The sequence below is a fragment of the Cornus florida genome, unplaced genomic scaffold (assembly GCF_030987335.1).
Source record: "Cornus florida cultivar Cherokee Brave unplaced genomic scaffold, ASM3098733v1 CherokeeBrave_3.0.0_Hap2_Chr04, whole genome shotgun sequence".
In the NCBI taxonomy this organism is placed as follows: domain Eukaryota; kingdom Viridiplantae; phylum Streptophyta; class Magnoliopsida; order Cornales; family Cornaceae; genus Cornus; species Cornus florida.
The window spans coordinates 5,689,304-5,707,289 of record NW_026775574.1 but is presented as its reverse complement, the minus strand read 5'-3'; the positions used below and the strand labels follow the sequence as shown (position 1 = coordinate 5,707,289).

At 33.6% G+C, this 17,986-nt stretch overlaps 1 protein-coding gene across 1 annotated transcript; it reads left to right on the top strand.

Annotated features, from left to right (window-relative positions):
• The first annotated feature begins 6,274 nt into the window (after nucleotides 1-6,274).
• LOC132302591 (nicotinamide adenine dinucleotide transporter 2, mitochondrial-like) lies at nucleotides 6,275-13,950 on the top strand. Its single transcript, XM_059799498.1, has 9 exons — nucleotides 6,275-6,713; nucleotides 6,999-7,094; nucleotides 10,019-10,125; nucleotides 10,981-11,029; nucleotides 11,352-11,464; nucleotides 12,478-12,572; nucleotides 12,844-12,932; nucleotides 13,042-13,136; nucleotides 13,287-13,950. Exons 1-9 carry the CDS (start codon nucleotides 6,650-6,652, stop codon nucleotides 13,683-13,685), a joined length of 1,107 nt encoding a protein of 368 aa, XP_059655481.1. The 5' UTR covers nucleotides 6,275-6,649; the 3' UTR covers nucleotides 13,686-13,950.
• The last annotated feature ends 4,036 nt before the right edge of the window (nucleotides 13,951-17,986 follow it).

The following is a 17,986-nucleotide window of genomic DNA, read 5'->3' as shown; positions in this document are numbered from 1 at the left end:
CTACTAGTTTTGAGTTCGAAATAGATAAGTGTGTGTATATACCAACACAAACCATTACTCCCAAATTGAAAAAGACCCAACCTATTTCTCTAAAAATTAAACTAGCCCAAGCCTTTTCTCTTTCCTTAGCCCAATCTCATATATTCCGTACCATATAAAGCATAAAGTCGTAATCTTCTCTCATTCTGATAACCCTAGCCGCGAGAGAAAGAACATGAGATGAGAAAAAAATTGCATAGGGGTTGTTTGGTTAATAACAATTTTTCTATGACACAATAGAGACCAGAATGAACATGTTTGGAAATTGTTTGTTTTTGCAGGAGCGTTCTGTCATTGCACAGGAGCAAGCTGTTGACTTCGCTGCAGTGACCGCTGTGGGTTCAATGCGAACTGCCACAGCTGCTGAATACATGGCAAAATCTACAAATGTGAAGATGTAAATGCATCTCATTAGACTCTTAATTTTATTAGACTTTTGATTTTAGAAAGAAGTGGTAATTATGAAGTATGATTGTATGAGCATTTTTCATCCTTGTTGCTTTATGTTTTATTTGAAATGTTAATTGTGCACCATAGTTAAACATTATGATACCTAATTTAGAAACCCTTAAGAATCATCTTTTATATATGACATAAAACATCCTAAGGTATGTGAAGGAGATGGTTAAAATCAGAGATGTAGTTGATAAAGTTCCAAGTTAAAGAAAGATAAGAGTTGTCAACAACATAGTTATGATAAATTTTTTATAGTTTTAAATATTGAGGACGAAACAAAAAAATAAATTTGTTCTATTATTAGTAATGGTCGTGAAATATGAAAGTTTAGAAAATTGAGGAATTTAGTAAAATAGAAAAATATTTTGAGTGGGTAGAAAATAGGGTTAAGTGCAAAAAAAAACCCTGATATATAGACTTTGTGCAAAATTAGTCCCTACTTTTTGATAATGTGCATGCAAGTCCACAAAATTCAAAAAAAGTGCAGAACTAGTCCCTCTGACCACCTTTTTACAAAAAGTAAAATTGAAAACCCCATTTTACCCTTTTGTTTTCCATTTTGCCCTCACCCATTTGTGCATATAAGGACCCCCACCCCTAAACCCAATTCGTCTCTCTCTCTCTCTCCATGTCTGCTTCAATTCTTTTTTTCTCTATTTATTTTTTAATTTCTCCATTTCTTCAGGGTTAGGACGATTTGTGGGGTTTTTAGTATTTCTTTCTTTATCCATAACTGCACACTATTTATATTATTAATTGTCTCAAAAAAAAAATTTCATTTACTCCAAAACATGCCATCATCAAACTGGTCAATTCTGAAACCTGAAACACTTGATTTTAGACCACCAGTACCTAATGCTATAAGATATAAAGATATATACAGAATTCCCATCTGAAACATGAAGGGAATGTATAAAAATTCAACAGATCCGGGTTCTGGCATAATCCATGATAATTGGAATAAATAATAATTACAAATATTATATTAAAAATTATTTAGAAAATTCATGTGAAGTGTCCAACACAGTTTGATGTAAGGCACAAACAATTATATGGCTAGAATTGTATAACACAACCAATGGAGATCACGAGATTTCCTTCTTACTCGTCCAGATGGTGTAGTTGCCATTGATTGTAAGTTGAATGCTCTGTAGTTGATATATATATATATATATATATATATAAGCCAGGGAAGGTCGATACGAACCAATCCTTATAGAAGGAGAGCACTCATCTTGTTACCTAGTTTTTGAGAGAGATTGTCAACATATTTTGAGAATGAGCCAGAGCGGATGCCGGAAGATCAGACCCGTATTCCATGTTGGGAAATCAATGCTGGGAAATCCTATTCATTTTTTATCACAACCGTGAGGCATCCCTGACCCCTGTCCCAGTAACGGAATCGGACAGCTTTCAAGCGGTAGCGGCAGACCCAGCTCGTTAGTTTGGTCCTGCGTTTGCTCTTTCCTAAATTCCTCCCAATCTTTCTGAAGGAAGTGTTCGAGTGGTTGCATTCTTTGTGCGGGATATATGGGCTTTTCAATCTTCTAATCTTGATTTCCTTATATAGATCTTCCTCTTTCTTTTCTCTAACAAAGAGGGGGTAGTTGAATGTGCAGTGAGATATATATATATATATATATATATATTAGGAAGCTAAACACAATTGTACACAAATTTGGACAAAAGGGTCATTTTACACGGCCGGTATTTATAATCATTAATTTATTCAATTGAAGTGAAGGTATTATCATCATTTTACACCACCCAGGGACCTATTTGCTCCAAATTGATAGTATAGGGGGTTTTTTTACCACACAGGGACTGATATGCACTATATCGATAGTAGAAGGGAGTTTTTTGCACTTAACCCTAGAAAATATAAAATAACAGAGGTAAAGGACTTGGGTTAAGTGTGTAAAAAGAAATCAGTGGGTGAGGAAAAAAAGTTCATTTGTACATATCATGTTTTTTTTTTTTTGCTCTTAATAGATTCTGATAGGTAATAAATAATTTTGATAGTCGTCTATAAGATACTCTTATAATTCAAGTTACCCATCAACTTTGTTTCTGACAAAGCTTTCTTTTGAAATAAAGGTTTCCTAAGCTGAAACAAGATGTTCACAAGGCAATGTAAGCACTTTATTGATATATGTATATTTATTTCGTGTTTTATGTTTTCAACAAATTTAAAGTTTTTTTGTTTTTGTTTGAGTTGATTAGTTTTTGAAGCTGGTGTTAAGTCTTTGACACTCAAGACGTGGCAAAGGCAACAGGGTGTATGATTGGCATGTTGTATTACCATCGCCGCACCAAAGCAAATACAATCACGATCTTGAAGTAAAAGAGTTGCAGGTACGGTTCAATAGGCTGTGCATAGGGGTTGTTGGATTAATAACAATTTTTCTTTCCCACAATAGAAACCAGAATGAACATGTGCGGTGACCGCGCTGCTGAACACCTGGCAAAATCTACAAAGCCTGTGTAAATGCATCTCATTAGACTCTTAATTTTATTAGACTTTTAATTTTAGAAAGAAGTGGTACAAAGTATGAAATTTTATTAGACTTTTAATTTTGAATGCTATTGAGTGGCTATTTTTCTGGAAAGGGTCAAAAGGTGTAATATGTGTGATATATAGGTGATTCATTTATCTCGGATATGTTTTATTTGAAAATGTTAATTGTGCACCGTAGTTAAACATTATGATACCTAGTTTAGAAACCCTTATGAATCATCTGCTGCATATGACATAAAAGATCCTTAGTGACCCTAAGGTATGTGAAGGAGATGGTTAAAATCAGAGATGTAGTTGATAAAGTTCCAAGTTAAAGAAAAGATAGAGTTGTCAACAACATGGTTATGATAAATTTTTATAGTTTTAAATATTGAGGACGAAACAAAAAAATAAATTTGTTCTAGTAATAGTAATGGTCATGAAATATGAAAGTTTAGATAATTGAGGAATTTAGTAAAATAGAAAAATATTTTGAGTGGGTAGAAAATATAAAATAACAGAGGTAAAGGACTTGGGTTAAGTGTGTAAAAAGAAATGAGTGGGTGGGAAAAAAAAGTTCATTTGTACATATCATGTTTTTTTTTTGCTCTTAATAGATTCTGATGGTAATAAATAATTTTGGTAGTCGTTTATAAGATACTCTTAGGGCTAGTTTGGTGTGGTGGAATGAGTTGGAATGGAATGAGAATGGAGGTGGGAATGAAATGTCATTCCTTTTGTTAGAATGTGGAATGATTTTAATGGAATGACCATTCTCCAAGAACAGTGGAGAATGATGATTTCAATTTTTAAATTGGCACCAAACACCAGAATGGAAAAAAAACCATTCCATTCCACTTTCATTTATTTCATTCCACCACACCAAACTAGCCCGTATAATTCAAGTTACACGTCAACTTTGTTTCTGACAAAGCTTTCTTTTGAAATAAAGGTTTCCTAAGCTGAAACAAGATGTTCACAAGGCAATGTAAGCATTTTATTGGTTTTTGTATCTTTATTTCGTGCTTTATGTTATCAACAAATTTAAAGTTTTTTTTTTGTTTTTGTTTGAGTTGATTAGTTTTTGAAGCTGGTGTTAAGTCTTTGACACTCAAAGACATGGCAAAGGCAACATTGTGTATGATTGGCATGTTGTATTACCAGCACCAAAGCGAAATAGAATCACGATCTTGAAGTAAAAAATTTGCAGGTACGGTTCAATAGGCAGTGCATAGGGGTTGTTGGGTTAATAACAATTTTTCTTTGCCACAATAGAAACCAGAATGAACATGTTTGGAAATTGTTTGTTTTCTTTCATTGCACAGGAGAAATCCGTCAACTTCGCTGCAGTGGCAGTGGGTTCAATGCGAACTGCCACAGCTGCTGAACGTGTGGCAAAATCTACGAAGCCTGTGTAAATGCATCTCATTAGACTTTTAATTTTAGAAAGAAGTGGTACGAAGTATGAAATTTTATTAGACTTTGCTATTTTTCTGGAAAGGGTCAAAAGGTGTAATATGTGTGATATATAGGTGATTCATTTATCTCGGATATGTTTTATTTAAAAATGTTAATTGTGCACCATAGTTAAACATTATGATACCTAGTTTAGAAAGCCTTACGAATCATCGGTTGCATACGACATAAAAGATCCTTATGACCCTAAGGTATGTGAAGGACATGGTTAAAATCAGAGATGCAGTTGATAAAGTTCCAAGTTAATGAAAAGATGGAGTTGTCAACAACGTAGTTATGATAAATTTTTATAGTTTTAAATATTGAGGACTGAAACAAAAAAATGAATTTGTTCTATTATTAGTAATGGTCGTGAAATATGGAAGTTTAGATAATTGAGGAATTTAGTAAAATAAGAAAATTATTTTGAGTGGGTAGAAAATATAAAATAACAGAGGTAAAGGACTTGGGTTAAGTGTGTAAAAAGAAATGAGTGGGTGAGGGAAAAAAAAAAAAAGTTCATTTGTACATATCTTGTTTTGTTTCCTCCCACATGTAAAACCTATTTCTCTCTGGACTCTCTCTCTCTCATCTGTTTTTTGGTGAATGAGTAACTCTTTCACGATTGATGCTATATGTTTTTGTTGAGGAGACCAAGAATGAAATTGATGGGTTCAGGAAATAATTTTCAGAGGATTAATTAGTAAGTTACTTTGGTTAAATTTTAGGGTTGGGAAATAATTTTCGAAGGATTAATTGATAAGTTATTTTGGTTAAATTTTAAGAAAATATTTTCTTTCGTAAAAGAATTTTTTTTAAATTTGAAACTACTAAACATTGAAAAACACAGAAAATCCCCTCAAACAAATGTACTCTAAATGCTAACATGCACGTTAGCATAATTGTTGTCATTTTTCTCCTTCCATGCTAACATGCACGTTGATCTTAGGATATTAGTCGTTGTATAATTTTTGTTCATCACCCCATTATATCTGACAAACATTGAAGTAAACTCAGCTCATTAAACCATTTGAAATAATTTTTTTGTCGTTTATCAATCCAACAAGTATTAGTTTTGATGTTCCCTAATTTTGCTACCATTTAACGGTAATCAATTCCATGTCACTCACAAAGCATCCTTTTAGTTAACAGAAGTTCATCAATTCTTTGGTGCATCAATCTCTCCAGAGCACAAGTTAGGAATTTTTAGCACAACAGATGAAATTTAGTGCTAAATTAATTCCAATCATGTTCTCTAAATCCGTAGGTTCCCAATAATGAGTTCCTTAATTCACACTCAAAATTGATTATTAGCGAGTTTCAGATTAACATTCAAACCAAACATATATCGGTGAGTTCAAATTCTGTTGCAAATCAATAGGTTCGAAAAATCATGATGATAATTGATTTCATTATATTACGTTAATACAGAGAAATTATTAGAATGATTGTGATACATTGACACTTAGTGGGCTTATTCAATTCAGACTCTTACAGCTTAAATTAAACTAGTCTACCACGGGTTAAAAGATTCTTAACCATCTAATAATCTCTTGTTAATACGAGTTTAATTCGGTAATACCGTGATCGCAACTAACGCTACATTAATACAAGTCCGACTCCGCAATTAATATCAATTAATCACAAAGTATGTGTGCATTGAAAAGTGAATCTAGTTCACATATAATTGCTCTCAAATCACAATTAAAATGTGACCTACCATTGTTTTGTCTTAATTAACAAAATAATTATGGATCTAATTAGACGCGATAATATCTCAAGACCAATTGTATCAGACAATACATAAAAGGAATCTAATGCTACAATTTCGGTAAGTGGAATTGATTAGGACACGAGGAGTGAAGTCCTTTAGACAACCAAAAAAAAAATTTCCCACTCCTTTCCATCGATCCAAACAGGCACTGAACAAATTTTCACACAGATGAGAAAATAGAAATGACTCCGTCCCACGCGCAAATCTCCAGTCCTCCATTTCGCAGCGTTCTCTCTCTCTATACCTTTGAACGAGGGTCCAACACGCCCTAAGACTGCTCTCTCTCTCTATAATCTCTTTGAACGCTAGGTTTATAAATCTGCGATGCGAAACTGCTACGATTCCATTCTGTTCTTCGAACGAATTCGACGAATTGCAGTTCTATTCCATTTGGACATTCCCACTGTTTAATTTGTAGAGCCTTCGAGATGAGCGCCGATCGTCGGAGCGCCAGTCATATCTTATGCGACGCCGGCGCCGGTGCTGCTGCAGGTTAGCTCTTTCTTCTTCTTCTTCCGTTTTTTTTTTTTTTTTTTCTTTTTTTTTTTTCCCCATAAGCCCTAGCTTTTCGTTCAATTTTGCGATTTTTGTGATTTTGGCTAGGGTTTGTATTCAACTTTGTCCATTGCATGCTTTTTTATTTATTGATATCTATTGCATATTGAATTGAAGGTGCTATTGATCTTATGATGGTTCATAAATAAGATTCGTTGTCAGTTTCATTTTGGGAATTGAGCTTTTTTATTGAAAATATGTCACTTTTTATGTGTTGTGCAGGTGCTATAGCTGCCACTGTTGTGTGCCCGTTGGATGTGATCAAGACACGACTGCAGGTTCATGGCCTGCCGGAAGTGTCTCCTTCTGGTCAGAGAGGTATGGTACACACTGCATTGTTGGATAAACTATGTTATTTATACTTTGAGGTTATTGGGCTTATCTTGTGACAATTGGAATGCACATTTGACATTTATGAAGAAGATCATGTTTTTTTTATAAGTACATTTATGAAGAAGATTATTAACTAGCGCGTATAAAATATTGATCTAACGGTGATTGCTAAACTGAATTTGCAATGTTTTGTTCATACAATTAAAATGGGAGGACCAAGTACAGCACCAGAACTGAAGCTGTAAAACTGGTTTGATGAACTTATTGGTATAGGAACAATGAAACTTGGAACCTTAGGTGGCGAAAGTCTTGCTTTAAGTCTTAATCACCATTATGATATTGTTCAGTCTACTAGTTCTGCTAAGCACCCTTATTTTACACTTCTGAAAAGTATGTATTATAAGGTCAAGGCTATTTTTGCCATTTGGATAATACAGAAAAGGGAACCCTGATTATTGAAATAAAGTTTTCTTCAAATTATACTTTATTATTATTTATTTTTTTATTTTTTTAAAAAAAAAAAAGATGAAAAGCTACTCATAAAGTGACCTTAATTTAATAACTCTGAAATTAGTATATCTCAATTTGGTATAAGAAAAAAGTTGGGTATATCATCAATGCATGTCTTCAAAATTATAAGGATGAGTAAAAAATTTCTGGCACCATTGTGGAATTTTTTTAGTTCTAATAGAAAAGTCTCCATCAAGCTCAAAGACTAAGACGCATTTGGTAGAAACCGGTAATTAATTGTTTGTTGTTGTATGCCTATGTTATATCTACTTTTCTAAATGCTTAGAATACCCATGCCTGACACAAGACTCTTGAGTATGTGTATGAGTATGGGATGTGTGTGTGTGTGTGTGTTTGCTAGATGTTAACCTAGTAATCATATCCAATAATTCAAAATGGCCTGTATCGGTGTGCTGAGTCGTAGGTACTCTATTGAAAGCGGTTAGTAAGATGACCAAGAATCTCGACTGGCAGTTGACTTATTATATAATTGTAAATTCTTTTGTAATGTTCCTTTTGTTACATTATTATTTTTAAAATGAGTTAAAAATATCAATGTTGAGCACTTTATGTTACATAAAATCACTATTTTATCCTATAAAATAAAGGAAGAATGTTTAAAAAATGACCGGTACCCTTTACATTTTTTCAAGAGTTCCGATGCTTTCCTTGTCACGTGTGACGTATAGATGATATAGTCATCAGTGTTGTTCTTGTTCTTTTTTGGCCCAAAAGGGAAAAAAAAAAATTTGTTCTGATCTAAATCATCTTGTTGCTCCATGGCATTTTCATACACTTTCTTTTCCTAGTCATTCCTTCATCGCTTCTAAACTGTATGAAGAAAAATGCAACATGTGGGTTTTGGAAGAAAAATGCAACATGTGGGTTTTGGAAGAAAAAAGTAACTTGAAATGGGAGCTCGATTTAATGGTATTTCTTCCCCTACAATTTTCATTCATTGTGCCATGCAAGTCTTGAAAGTTTTTTGAAAGGGAAAAAAGGAAAAATACTACTTCTACAAATGGCTTATTGTAGCATTTACGTGGATGCATGCCTACCTTTCTTTTGGAATATTTGGATTATCCAGCTTGAGCATTTCTTTTCTTTACTTTATCACACTTGTTTTTTTTTTTTCTTTTTCTTGAAGCATAAATAATTAACTTTTTTTTTTTTTAAAAAAAAAAAATATTAGTAACCGGGGCTTTTGTTGCTGTAAATTTGTAGCACAGTGTGGATTTTTTTTTTTATGAGTTTTAGGGTATAGCAAGTTTTAAGTGGGTTGTGCAGAGAGGCAATAATTATACGTAACTTGCAGCCTACCTCACCTATACTTTTATGGGGTTATTATCTTCTTCCTGTCCTTGGTGCCTGCTCATCATAATACTGATTAATCTAACAAACATGTGCTTATTCTGAGAGATTTTCCTACTCTATTGATCTTTATTTGCTTTTTTATTCTCCATAATACTTTTTTTTCTCGGACTCGAGATTTTTTAATCGTCCGCTTGTATGAATTGTGGTTTCCTACCTACCATCTCGCGTAAGATATATATATATATATATCTATATATATTTTTAGTAGCAATTAAGGCTTTTGTTGCTGTAAATTTGTAGCACAATGTGGATTTTTCTTTATGAGTTTTAGGGTATTAGAAAGTTTTAAGTGGTTTGTGCAGAGTGGCAGTAATTATTCATAACTTACAGCCTACCTGACTTATACTTTTATGGGGTTATTATCTTCTTCCTGTCCTTGGTGCCTGCTCATCATAATACTGATTTATCTAACAAACATGTGCTTATTCTGAGAGATTTTCCTACTCTATTATTCTTCGCTTATTTGCTTTTTTTATTCTCCATAATATTTTACTTCTCTGACTCAGATTTTTTAATCATGTACTTGTATGATTTGAGGTTTCCCTACCTACCATCTTGCACAGGATATGATGTCAAAGTTAATAAGTTTTCACCTCTTTTGCCAGACTTGCCATTTTTGAACATTGGGAGTTAATGCAAATCTAATTTTTCTGTTTATATAGCAGCATCCTACTCCATCAAACAACTTGGTTTAAGAGTTCATTACCTTTTTCCTCTTGTCTTATTTAGTTCAGAAGTGGAAACTTAACCTTTTTCTTGGTAGATAACTAATAATTTATTAAAAACAGAGGCTCAAGTAAGAGCCATTTGTGCTGAATGTACAAAAAAAAAATAATGAAAAAAAAAGGGATACATCTACAAACTAAAAGAAAATCCAGAACTCCCCACAAGTGTGGAATCTTCTAAAATTGAAAACTTGGTTGAGATTTTTGGTTCCATCCCTCCATGTGTTCATTTGTACTTTACCTATTTTCAGCTTATATTAATGTGACGTGTTTTATGTCCATTTTTTTGGCAATAATCAGGTAGTATCATTGTTACAAGCTTACAGAACATAATACGAAATGAGGGTTTGAAGGGAATGTACCGTGGCCTTTCACCAACATTAGTGGCACTACTTCCAAATTGGGCAGTGAGACTCTGAATCCTTTTCTGATTTTCTCATATAATTTTTCCCCTGGTTTTCTCTTCTAAGCATTGCTTGTATGTGCTTATGTTACAATTACTATGGTTAAGCACACTGCTGTGAGGAGTTTTATGTTTTAAGAGAAGGAGTCAGGATGTGTTCCCCTCTCCCTCCTCTCTCTTAGTCTGACAAACACTTTTTTCTTTCTTCTGTTTAAAGGGTAATTCATTTAGTGGTGAAATGATTGGTCTGATTCCCTTATTAATTATGTCTTTAGGGAGAGAGAAAAGCTTTCAGGTTTTTTGTTTCTATTATCATTAGAGATGACTAGAACTATTGTTAATTAAAAGCTGCCACCACAATCAACTCATTTTGGAAGTTCCTTATATGTATATAGCCAATTCTTTTTAGCTTACAGAGGACCATGCACTAGTTTCGTCAACAATTTATAATTCTGTGAACTTTTTTCTTGGGGGAAAGAGTTTTTAAATTTTTATTTCATTACGTAATGATGGGAAAATAATATTTATGTATTTATCATATAATGAAAATACCATACTAGAAGCTACCACTTAGGTTATCATGTTTGAAAATTTTATGGGAACACTGTCCCTTCTCCCCTACTCAAAGCATGCCAAAGCTAATTTATTCCAATAAATTTTTTAGCTAATCTGCAATTTGCTTGTATTTCTTAAATTCTTTTACATGTTTCTTGGAAATAAAATCTATGTAAATATTCTAATTATATTTATTGGGAAATATTTTCCTTATCCTTTCATTCATTCACTTTCAGTGAACACATAGTAAATTCCCTCTTAAGTTTTCTTTCTCCAAGTGACGGAAATTTTCATTTATATGTAGGTATACTTCACGGTCTATGGACATCTTAAATGCCTACTTCGTTCTCACGGTTGGTTATTATTATTATTATTATTTTTTTTTTTTTTAATTTTTTTAATTTTTTTGTGAAGTGGTTATTTGCTATGTTATATGCTTAAAGGGGAGGTCGGGTGTTCAAGCCTCTGTGGAGGCATAAGTGTGTGTGTGTGTTTGCTTAACCTTCCAAAAAAAAAATGTTGTTCATTTGTCAGTATGTGTATTTCTGTTATTGAGTTCTATGAGACACAGTATCCTTTTTGTTTCCTTTGGTTATCTATAAGTTATTTAGATTGTTGACAGTTGTTGAGTTGGTTGCTTTTGTTTCTTCTGACGGTCATATTGTGTTGATGTAGTGGACAGCAGTGGTCAACTTACATTTGGTGCAAATATGATAGCTGCTTCAGGCGCTGGGGCAGCCACGGCCATTGCTACAAATCCATTGTGGGTTGTTAAGACCAGACTTCAAGTAGGTTTGGGGTTCTTTTTTTTTTTTGTAGCTTCTTAAGTTTGATGGTTGTATACTTGATTCATGAAAAAAAAAATTATGTTTTCTTGTAGCTGTCGATATAAACTCTCTGTAAACAAATCTTCATGTTAAATATATGTATGTAATTTATGTATTACAGAATTCCATAGCAGTAACTAATATATTTGTAAAATGTTCTCCTGTGGCTTCAAAATTTTTTCGTCATTGTTGGAAGTACCTAAAGTGTTGCCAAAGTCGCGCCTAGACGCATGCCTAGGCTCCAGGCTCATACAGGTGCAAGACTTGCGCCTGTTGTGTGCCTAAGTGCGCCTTTAATGTGGAATATGTATGCTTCAATAGTAATTTAAACTTTTTCAATGTGCACCTCACTTCACTCAGGCGTGCGCCTTGCCTTCACTCAGACACGTGCCTCGCCTTGCGCTTTGCGCCTAGGCTCCAGAGAACCTCTAGCGCCTTTGGCCTTTTATAACTTGGTCAAATGAGAGTCCATAACTGGAAAATGAGATGTTCAGAAGAAAAAAAAACTCCCTAATAGTAGGACACTTAACAAGCTAACACAGGTTCTGAGCTATGCAACTAAGCCTCCTGGCACACCTAAAAATTGTGGGTATGTAGAGAGCAGTTAGTAGTGCAAATTGACTTCCAAATTTATTTTATTTTATTTTAACATTTTTTTTTTTTTTTTTTTTTTTTTTTTTGTGGGGTGGTGCGTCATCCTTCCACCTGATAAGCAGGGGAGTACCTGTTAGAGCTAAGCTCTAGGTGGTAATTTGACGACAATTTCAAAACTGAAGGCTTTTTAGGAAAAGAAGATTACATACCTTAAGGAGTGAAGGACTAATAGACAATAATAATCATTCCTCAATGACCTTTTTCTTGTGGATTTGCGGACCTTATTAATTGACTACTTAATGACCTTTTCACTTCTTTATAATTCTGCTATTAGCATTTAGAATCTTTTTGGACATTCATTTATTTTTCTCCTTGTTTAGACACAGGGCATGAGGCCAGGTGTGGTTCCTTACAATAGCGTTCTTTCTGCATTGAGAAGGATTGTTCACGAAGAAGGAGTGCGGGGTTTGTACAGGTCAGTGCTTCTTACCTAAATATCAAAAATGCAAATTTAGAGATTTCTGCCTTCATGATACTGCCATAAAGCATCCAGTGATTTGCAGAATGAAGTTTCTTGTTCTCCTTTCCCAATTGAACTAGATATGAACTCCGAATTCCATTATATCGAAAGCTTAATCAACTTAGAACAATTTGCAAGCATAGTTACTATACCGTTCAATTTCCTAGATCCATCTTTATATGCAGTATAATTTGTTGTCATAATTCCATTTTTGTGGTTTAAGCAGTGGTCTTTTGCCTTCATTAGCTGGGATAAGTCATGTTGCCATCCAATTCCCAACATATGAAAAGCTAAAGTCATACTTAGCAAAAATGGGTAATTTGTTTTTCTCTTCTTCTTTTTTTCTTTTTCCAAGCAGAAAACCGATTTAAGATGCATATATCATGTGTAGTTGATTCTAGTAATGCTTGTTTGATGTTGCCAGATAATACAACCCCCAGTGAGCTGAGTCCTGGGAAACTTGCAATTGCTTCTTCAATATCTAAAATAGTTGCCTCTGTAATGACTTACCCACATGAGGTGTGATTCTCTTGATTTTCTTCCACAGTTTGTTAACACCATAACAAAAGCCCTATCCATCAAGTTTTATTTTAACATTATTTTGTTGTTTTTGGGTATGAAATTTTGTTTTGTTTCTGTTATAATGTTCCAAATTTTCATATCAACCAGGTTGTGCGTTCCAGACTGCAGGAGCAAGGTCAATTCAGGAATTCTGGGGTTCAGTATGCAGGTGTTGTTGATTGCATTAAGAAGGTGTTCCAAAAGGAAGGTCTTCCTGGTTTCTACCGTGGCTGTGCAACTAATTTATTGAGAACAACTCCATCTGCTGTCATTACATTTACCAGCTACGAGATGATACATCGGAATTTGCTGCGGGTTTTACATCCAGATGAGAAGCATCCACAGGCTGCCCACCCTAAATCTGATGGCCGTATCAAGCCTCAACAGAAAAAGGAAGGCACTGGAGAAAATAATGGCTCCATTTCACAGCAATCAGAAATCCCATCCAATAAGGGAACTCCTTTAATTCCTCTGAGAAACAAGGATCAGCTAACTGCTGGACACTAACTGACAGCATTTTCTTTTTCATATTTATGAGGATGAGAAAATTTTTCACCAAGTAGAAACTCTGGAATTTCACATCAATAAAATTAGGCACAATTTTTTAAGCTATTCAGTTTAGTCTGTATCTTTTGTTGTATTTCTGTTCTCTTTTTATTTTATTTTATTTTATTTTTCAATTTTTTTACCTTTGGATTGGAAAAGTCCAAATGAATTCATCTTTTTGGTATATTAAATAGAGCATTCAGTTTATGACTCAAGTATTTATTTATTTATTTATTTTTCTGATAAGTATATTATTTATTTATTATTATTATTTTGTGCTGCATTAGTAGAGGTCCAGAGGAGGACTGTAACAAGCATAATATTAAGAACCTTTGTGAAGTTGCTATTGGCTTACTGTAGTTGGTTGCTAACTACATAATATTTGGTCAAGGTTGGTGAATATGATGATTGATTTGATATTTATCACCATATCATGCATGGTTCAATTTTGGACTTCTAGTAGTTCTCAGGTGAATGATGTTGGATAGGGGCTTTGTTGGGTGATATCAAAACATGCCTTGTGATGACATTAATTACAAGCATATTGATTCAAGTTTCTGCACAAATATACTGGTGGGAAGGTTACACAACTTTTGAGCCTTTTAGGTCTGTTTGGTTCCCTATTCTTCGCCCAATGCAAACACCTTTCCCACATCGCCTGGAGGCGAGAAGTTCTCGACAGTTATTAGTGTGATGCGTTTTGAACAAAACCGTGAGTACCGAGAGGAGAGTGTGCAACGCAGACAATATGCTCTTACATTACCTGAAGGAAAGTGTGCAAAGCTGACAATATGGTATGATGGAGGGCTCAACTCCCAAATAAATAATGTCGAATAATGTCAATGACATTAGTCATAGCCAACCACTAAGTAGTAGAACAGTTACAAAGGTGGTGTCACACTCACAACTTGAAAAAAGTCCCTCCTTGCTGAGTCCACTTTTTTGATATGATATGGAATTATCCTTTTGGATATGCCATATAATTTGTTTGTGAAGTTGCTGTAACACCCAAAAGAGAGAGCATCATCACCCTCCAGTCCCAACCACCAACCCCTCCTCATAGCTCAGCCAAAATAAAGACCACCACCATCTTCTTGTGGGCCCTCCTGACTAATGGGCCTCAAGTCCATCACACATCAACCATATGGGAAGAGCATCTATTGCGTGTGCCCATTTAAAATTCCATGGGTCACATTATTGAATGAATAGCAACATTTTTCAGGCTCTGATTATTGCCAACATATTCGGTGTTTGGTTGGTTGATTTAAGTAATCCAATCACTTCTTTATTTAATTGAGGCTCCAGCATTGGTCTCTCAGCTTGCCATGGCATTGAGCACTTGAAATTTATTCAACAACTTGGGGTGGGCAAAAAGGACAGAATAATAAATTTTGATGACCCTAATTTGTAAACCAAGGCAATTGGAGGTTGTACATATTTTACACATAGATGACACCACTTGTGATCACATTGACACGTTGTGCCTCATTTGTTGCTTTGCTTTCCCTTCTTATTATATATATATATATATATATATATATATATATATATCATTATCTCGTAATTTGGCTATAGGGATTGCCATGTGAGTAACACGAGGATGATTATGAAATGAGGAAGACAATAACTTTGTTTAAAATAAAATTCAGCCACTCTCTCTAATTTCTTTATTTATCATTTTTTTTTTATTTTGTAATTGTAAACTATGTATGCATTTATGAGTGGACCACAACACTAATTGATAAGGATAACTCAATCATCGATGAGTAGACAAGTCTTGTTCTTACTCTTATATTGCAACTCGTGACTTTATATTTGTCCGATCAAATTATTTACACGGCATAAAAAAAAATACTCATGCTTAGCTCATCTTTCTTTTTTTCTCTCTTCTTATCTCACCTCTACCTAATAAAGATTCGTCTTCTTGCCCTTGTTATGACACCTCTTGTGACAACATTGACACCCTTTTAACCTTTTTGTTATCTCCCTTCCCCTTCCCCTTCCCCTTCCCCTTCCCCTTTCATATATAAATATCATAATCTCAGTAATTTAGTTATATGGTTTGCAAAGTGAGTTAGACGGAGATAATTATGATCTTTTATATATTTTTACACAAGTGATTACTCTCAAACTTGAACTCACAACTTTATGAATCTAACTTTTACCACTAAAAAAAAAAAACACACACACACACATATTTAACTCATATTCATTCTTTTATATCTCTTATTATTTCACCTCCACCTAATAAAGATTTGTCTTCTTTCCCACGATCATTGGCACGTTGTAACTCTTTTATTGCCTTCATTTCCCTTTCTTTTTTATGTATAAATATTTCATAATTTAAAAATAATAATAATAATAATAATTTAATCATGAATTTGTCAAATGAAATACACATAGATAGTTATAGCTTTTATATTATTTTACATAATGTGATTAATCTTGTACTTGAACTCGAGACTTAATGCTTGTCCATTAATCATTACCAATACATCAAAAAATAAAATAAAAAAACATATACCCATATTTAGCTAAACTTCATTCTTTTCTCTATCTTCTTATTTTGCCCTACATGATAAAGATTTGTCTTCTTTCCCATCTGTTTGTATTATTATCATCCACCTATTATTTCCATTCATTTATGTGACCAATTAAAATGTTGACAATTGAGACGAAAATCAACCTAGGAATTAGGTGACACTGTATGTTTGTGTTTGCCATTTAAAACCCAAAACCTTATGAGGGACCATTTCATGATCATAATGTATCCTTGATGACAATTCTAGTCCATTAACTCTTGTCACCTTGATATATACAGTTCATGAGCAATTAAATTAGATTTTTTTTATAATGCAAGACATGTCAACATTCCAACTTGTTTTTCAATTGGTTGTCTTCCAATTGATCAAATTCAGACATATATAAATAAAATTAGGAACAATGAGTTTGGAATGTGGCAATTCCAAAATTTATTCATTTGCTTTCCATTTCAATCCACCAACAAATTGAAAGAGGGACTCAACTACTTAGCTTGGGATTCAATTAAAATTCAACAACTATTAAAATGAATGAAACATATATATATATATTAGTTCGTCGTATCGGCCAATATGTGACGTATATTTTAAGTTTTTATAATGCTCTTAAGTTAAGACTTGCCTATTTATGAGAGAATAGGCCATTCATACTACGACCGTACTGTCACTGACGGTGCCTCGATCGTGACCCCAGGTTAGGCGAGACTACCCACATAGTTTAAGCCTATCAATAAGCAAAGGAAAAGAAACTTACAAGGATTCCCTTAGTAACTGCAAGCGAACTGGGAAGAGCCCAATTTGAAAATCAGGCAGCCCCGCCTTCTGAATTGTAGCCTGGAGAAGTGTCTTCAGCAATGGATCAGGCTCAAGTCCCCTGGAAGGGCGCCGGAGGGGGGGTGAGGGATTGCCAAGTGAGACATACGTGGATAATTATGATTTTTTACAATACTCTTTGGATAAGACTTATCTACTCGCGGGAGAGTAGGCTATTCGTACTGATAGCTAATGTGATCCAATCACAAATACATAAATAGATTGTAATTATAAAATCAAGAAATTGATAGATAAAGGACTAACTTTTAGAACAAAATTCAGTCATTCTCTCTAATTTCCTTATTTAATCTCTTTTTTTTATTTTGTAATTGCAAACTATGTGTGAGTGGACCACAACAGTAATTAGTAGGAATAACTTATTCATCGATAAATAGATAAGTCTTGTCTTGATCAAATTATTTTCACAACATCCAAAAAATACTCATATTTAGCTCATCCTCCTTTTTTTTCTTTCTCTTCTTATTTCAGCTCTACCTAATAAAGATTTGTCTTCTTTCACATGTTATGAATCCAATTGTGATCACATTGGCACGTTGTAACTCTTTTGTTGCCTCCATTTCCCTTCCTATTTTATGTCTAAATATCTCATAATTTAATAATAATAATAATTTAATCATCGGATTTTTTTCAAATGAAATACAGGTAGATAGCTATTATCTTTTATATTATTCTACACAATGTGATTAATCATGTATTTAAATTAAACTCCAGACTTAATGCTTGTTGGTTGAACCCAATACATAAAAAAAAATAAAAAAAAATAAAAAAAAAAACCATATCTAGCTAAACTTCATTCTTTTCTCTCTTCTTATTTTGCCTCTACCTAATAAAGATTTGTTTTCTTTCACATCCGTTTATATTATTTTCATCCATCTATTATTTACATTC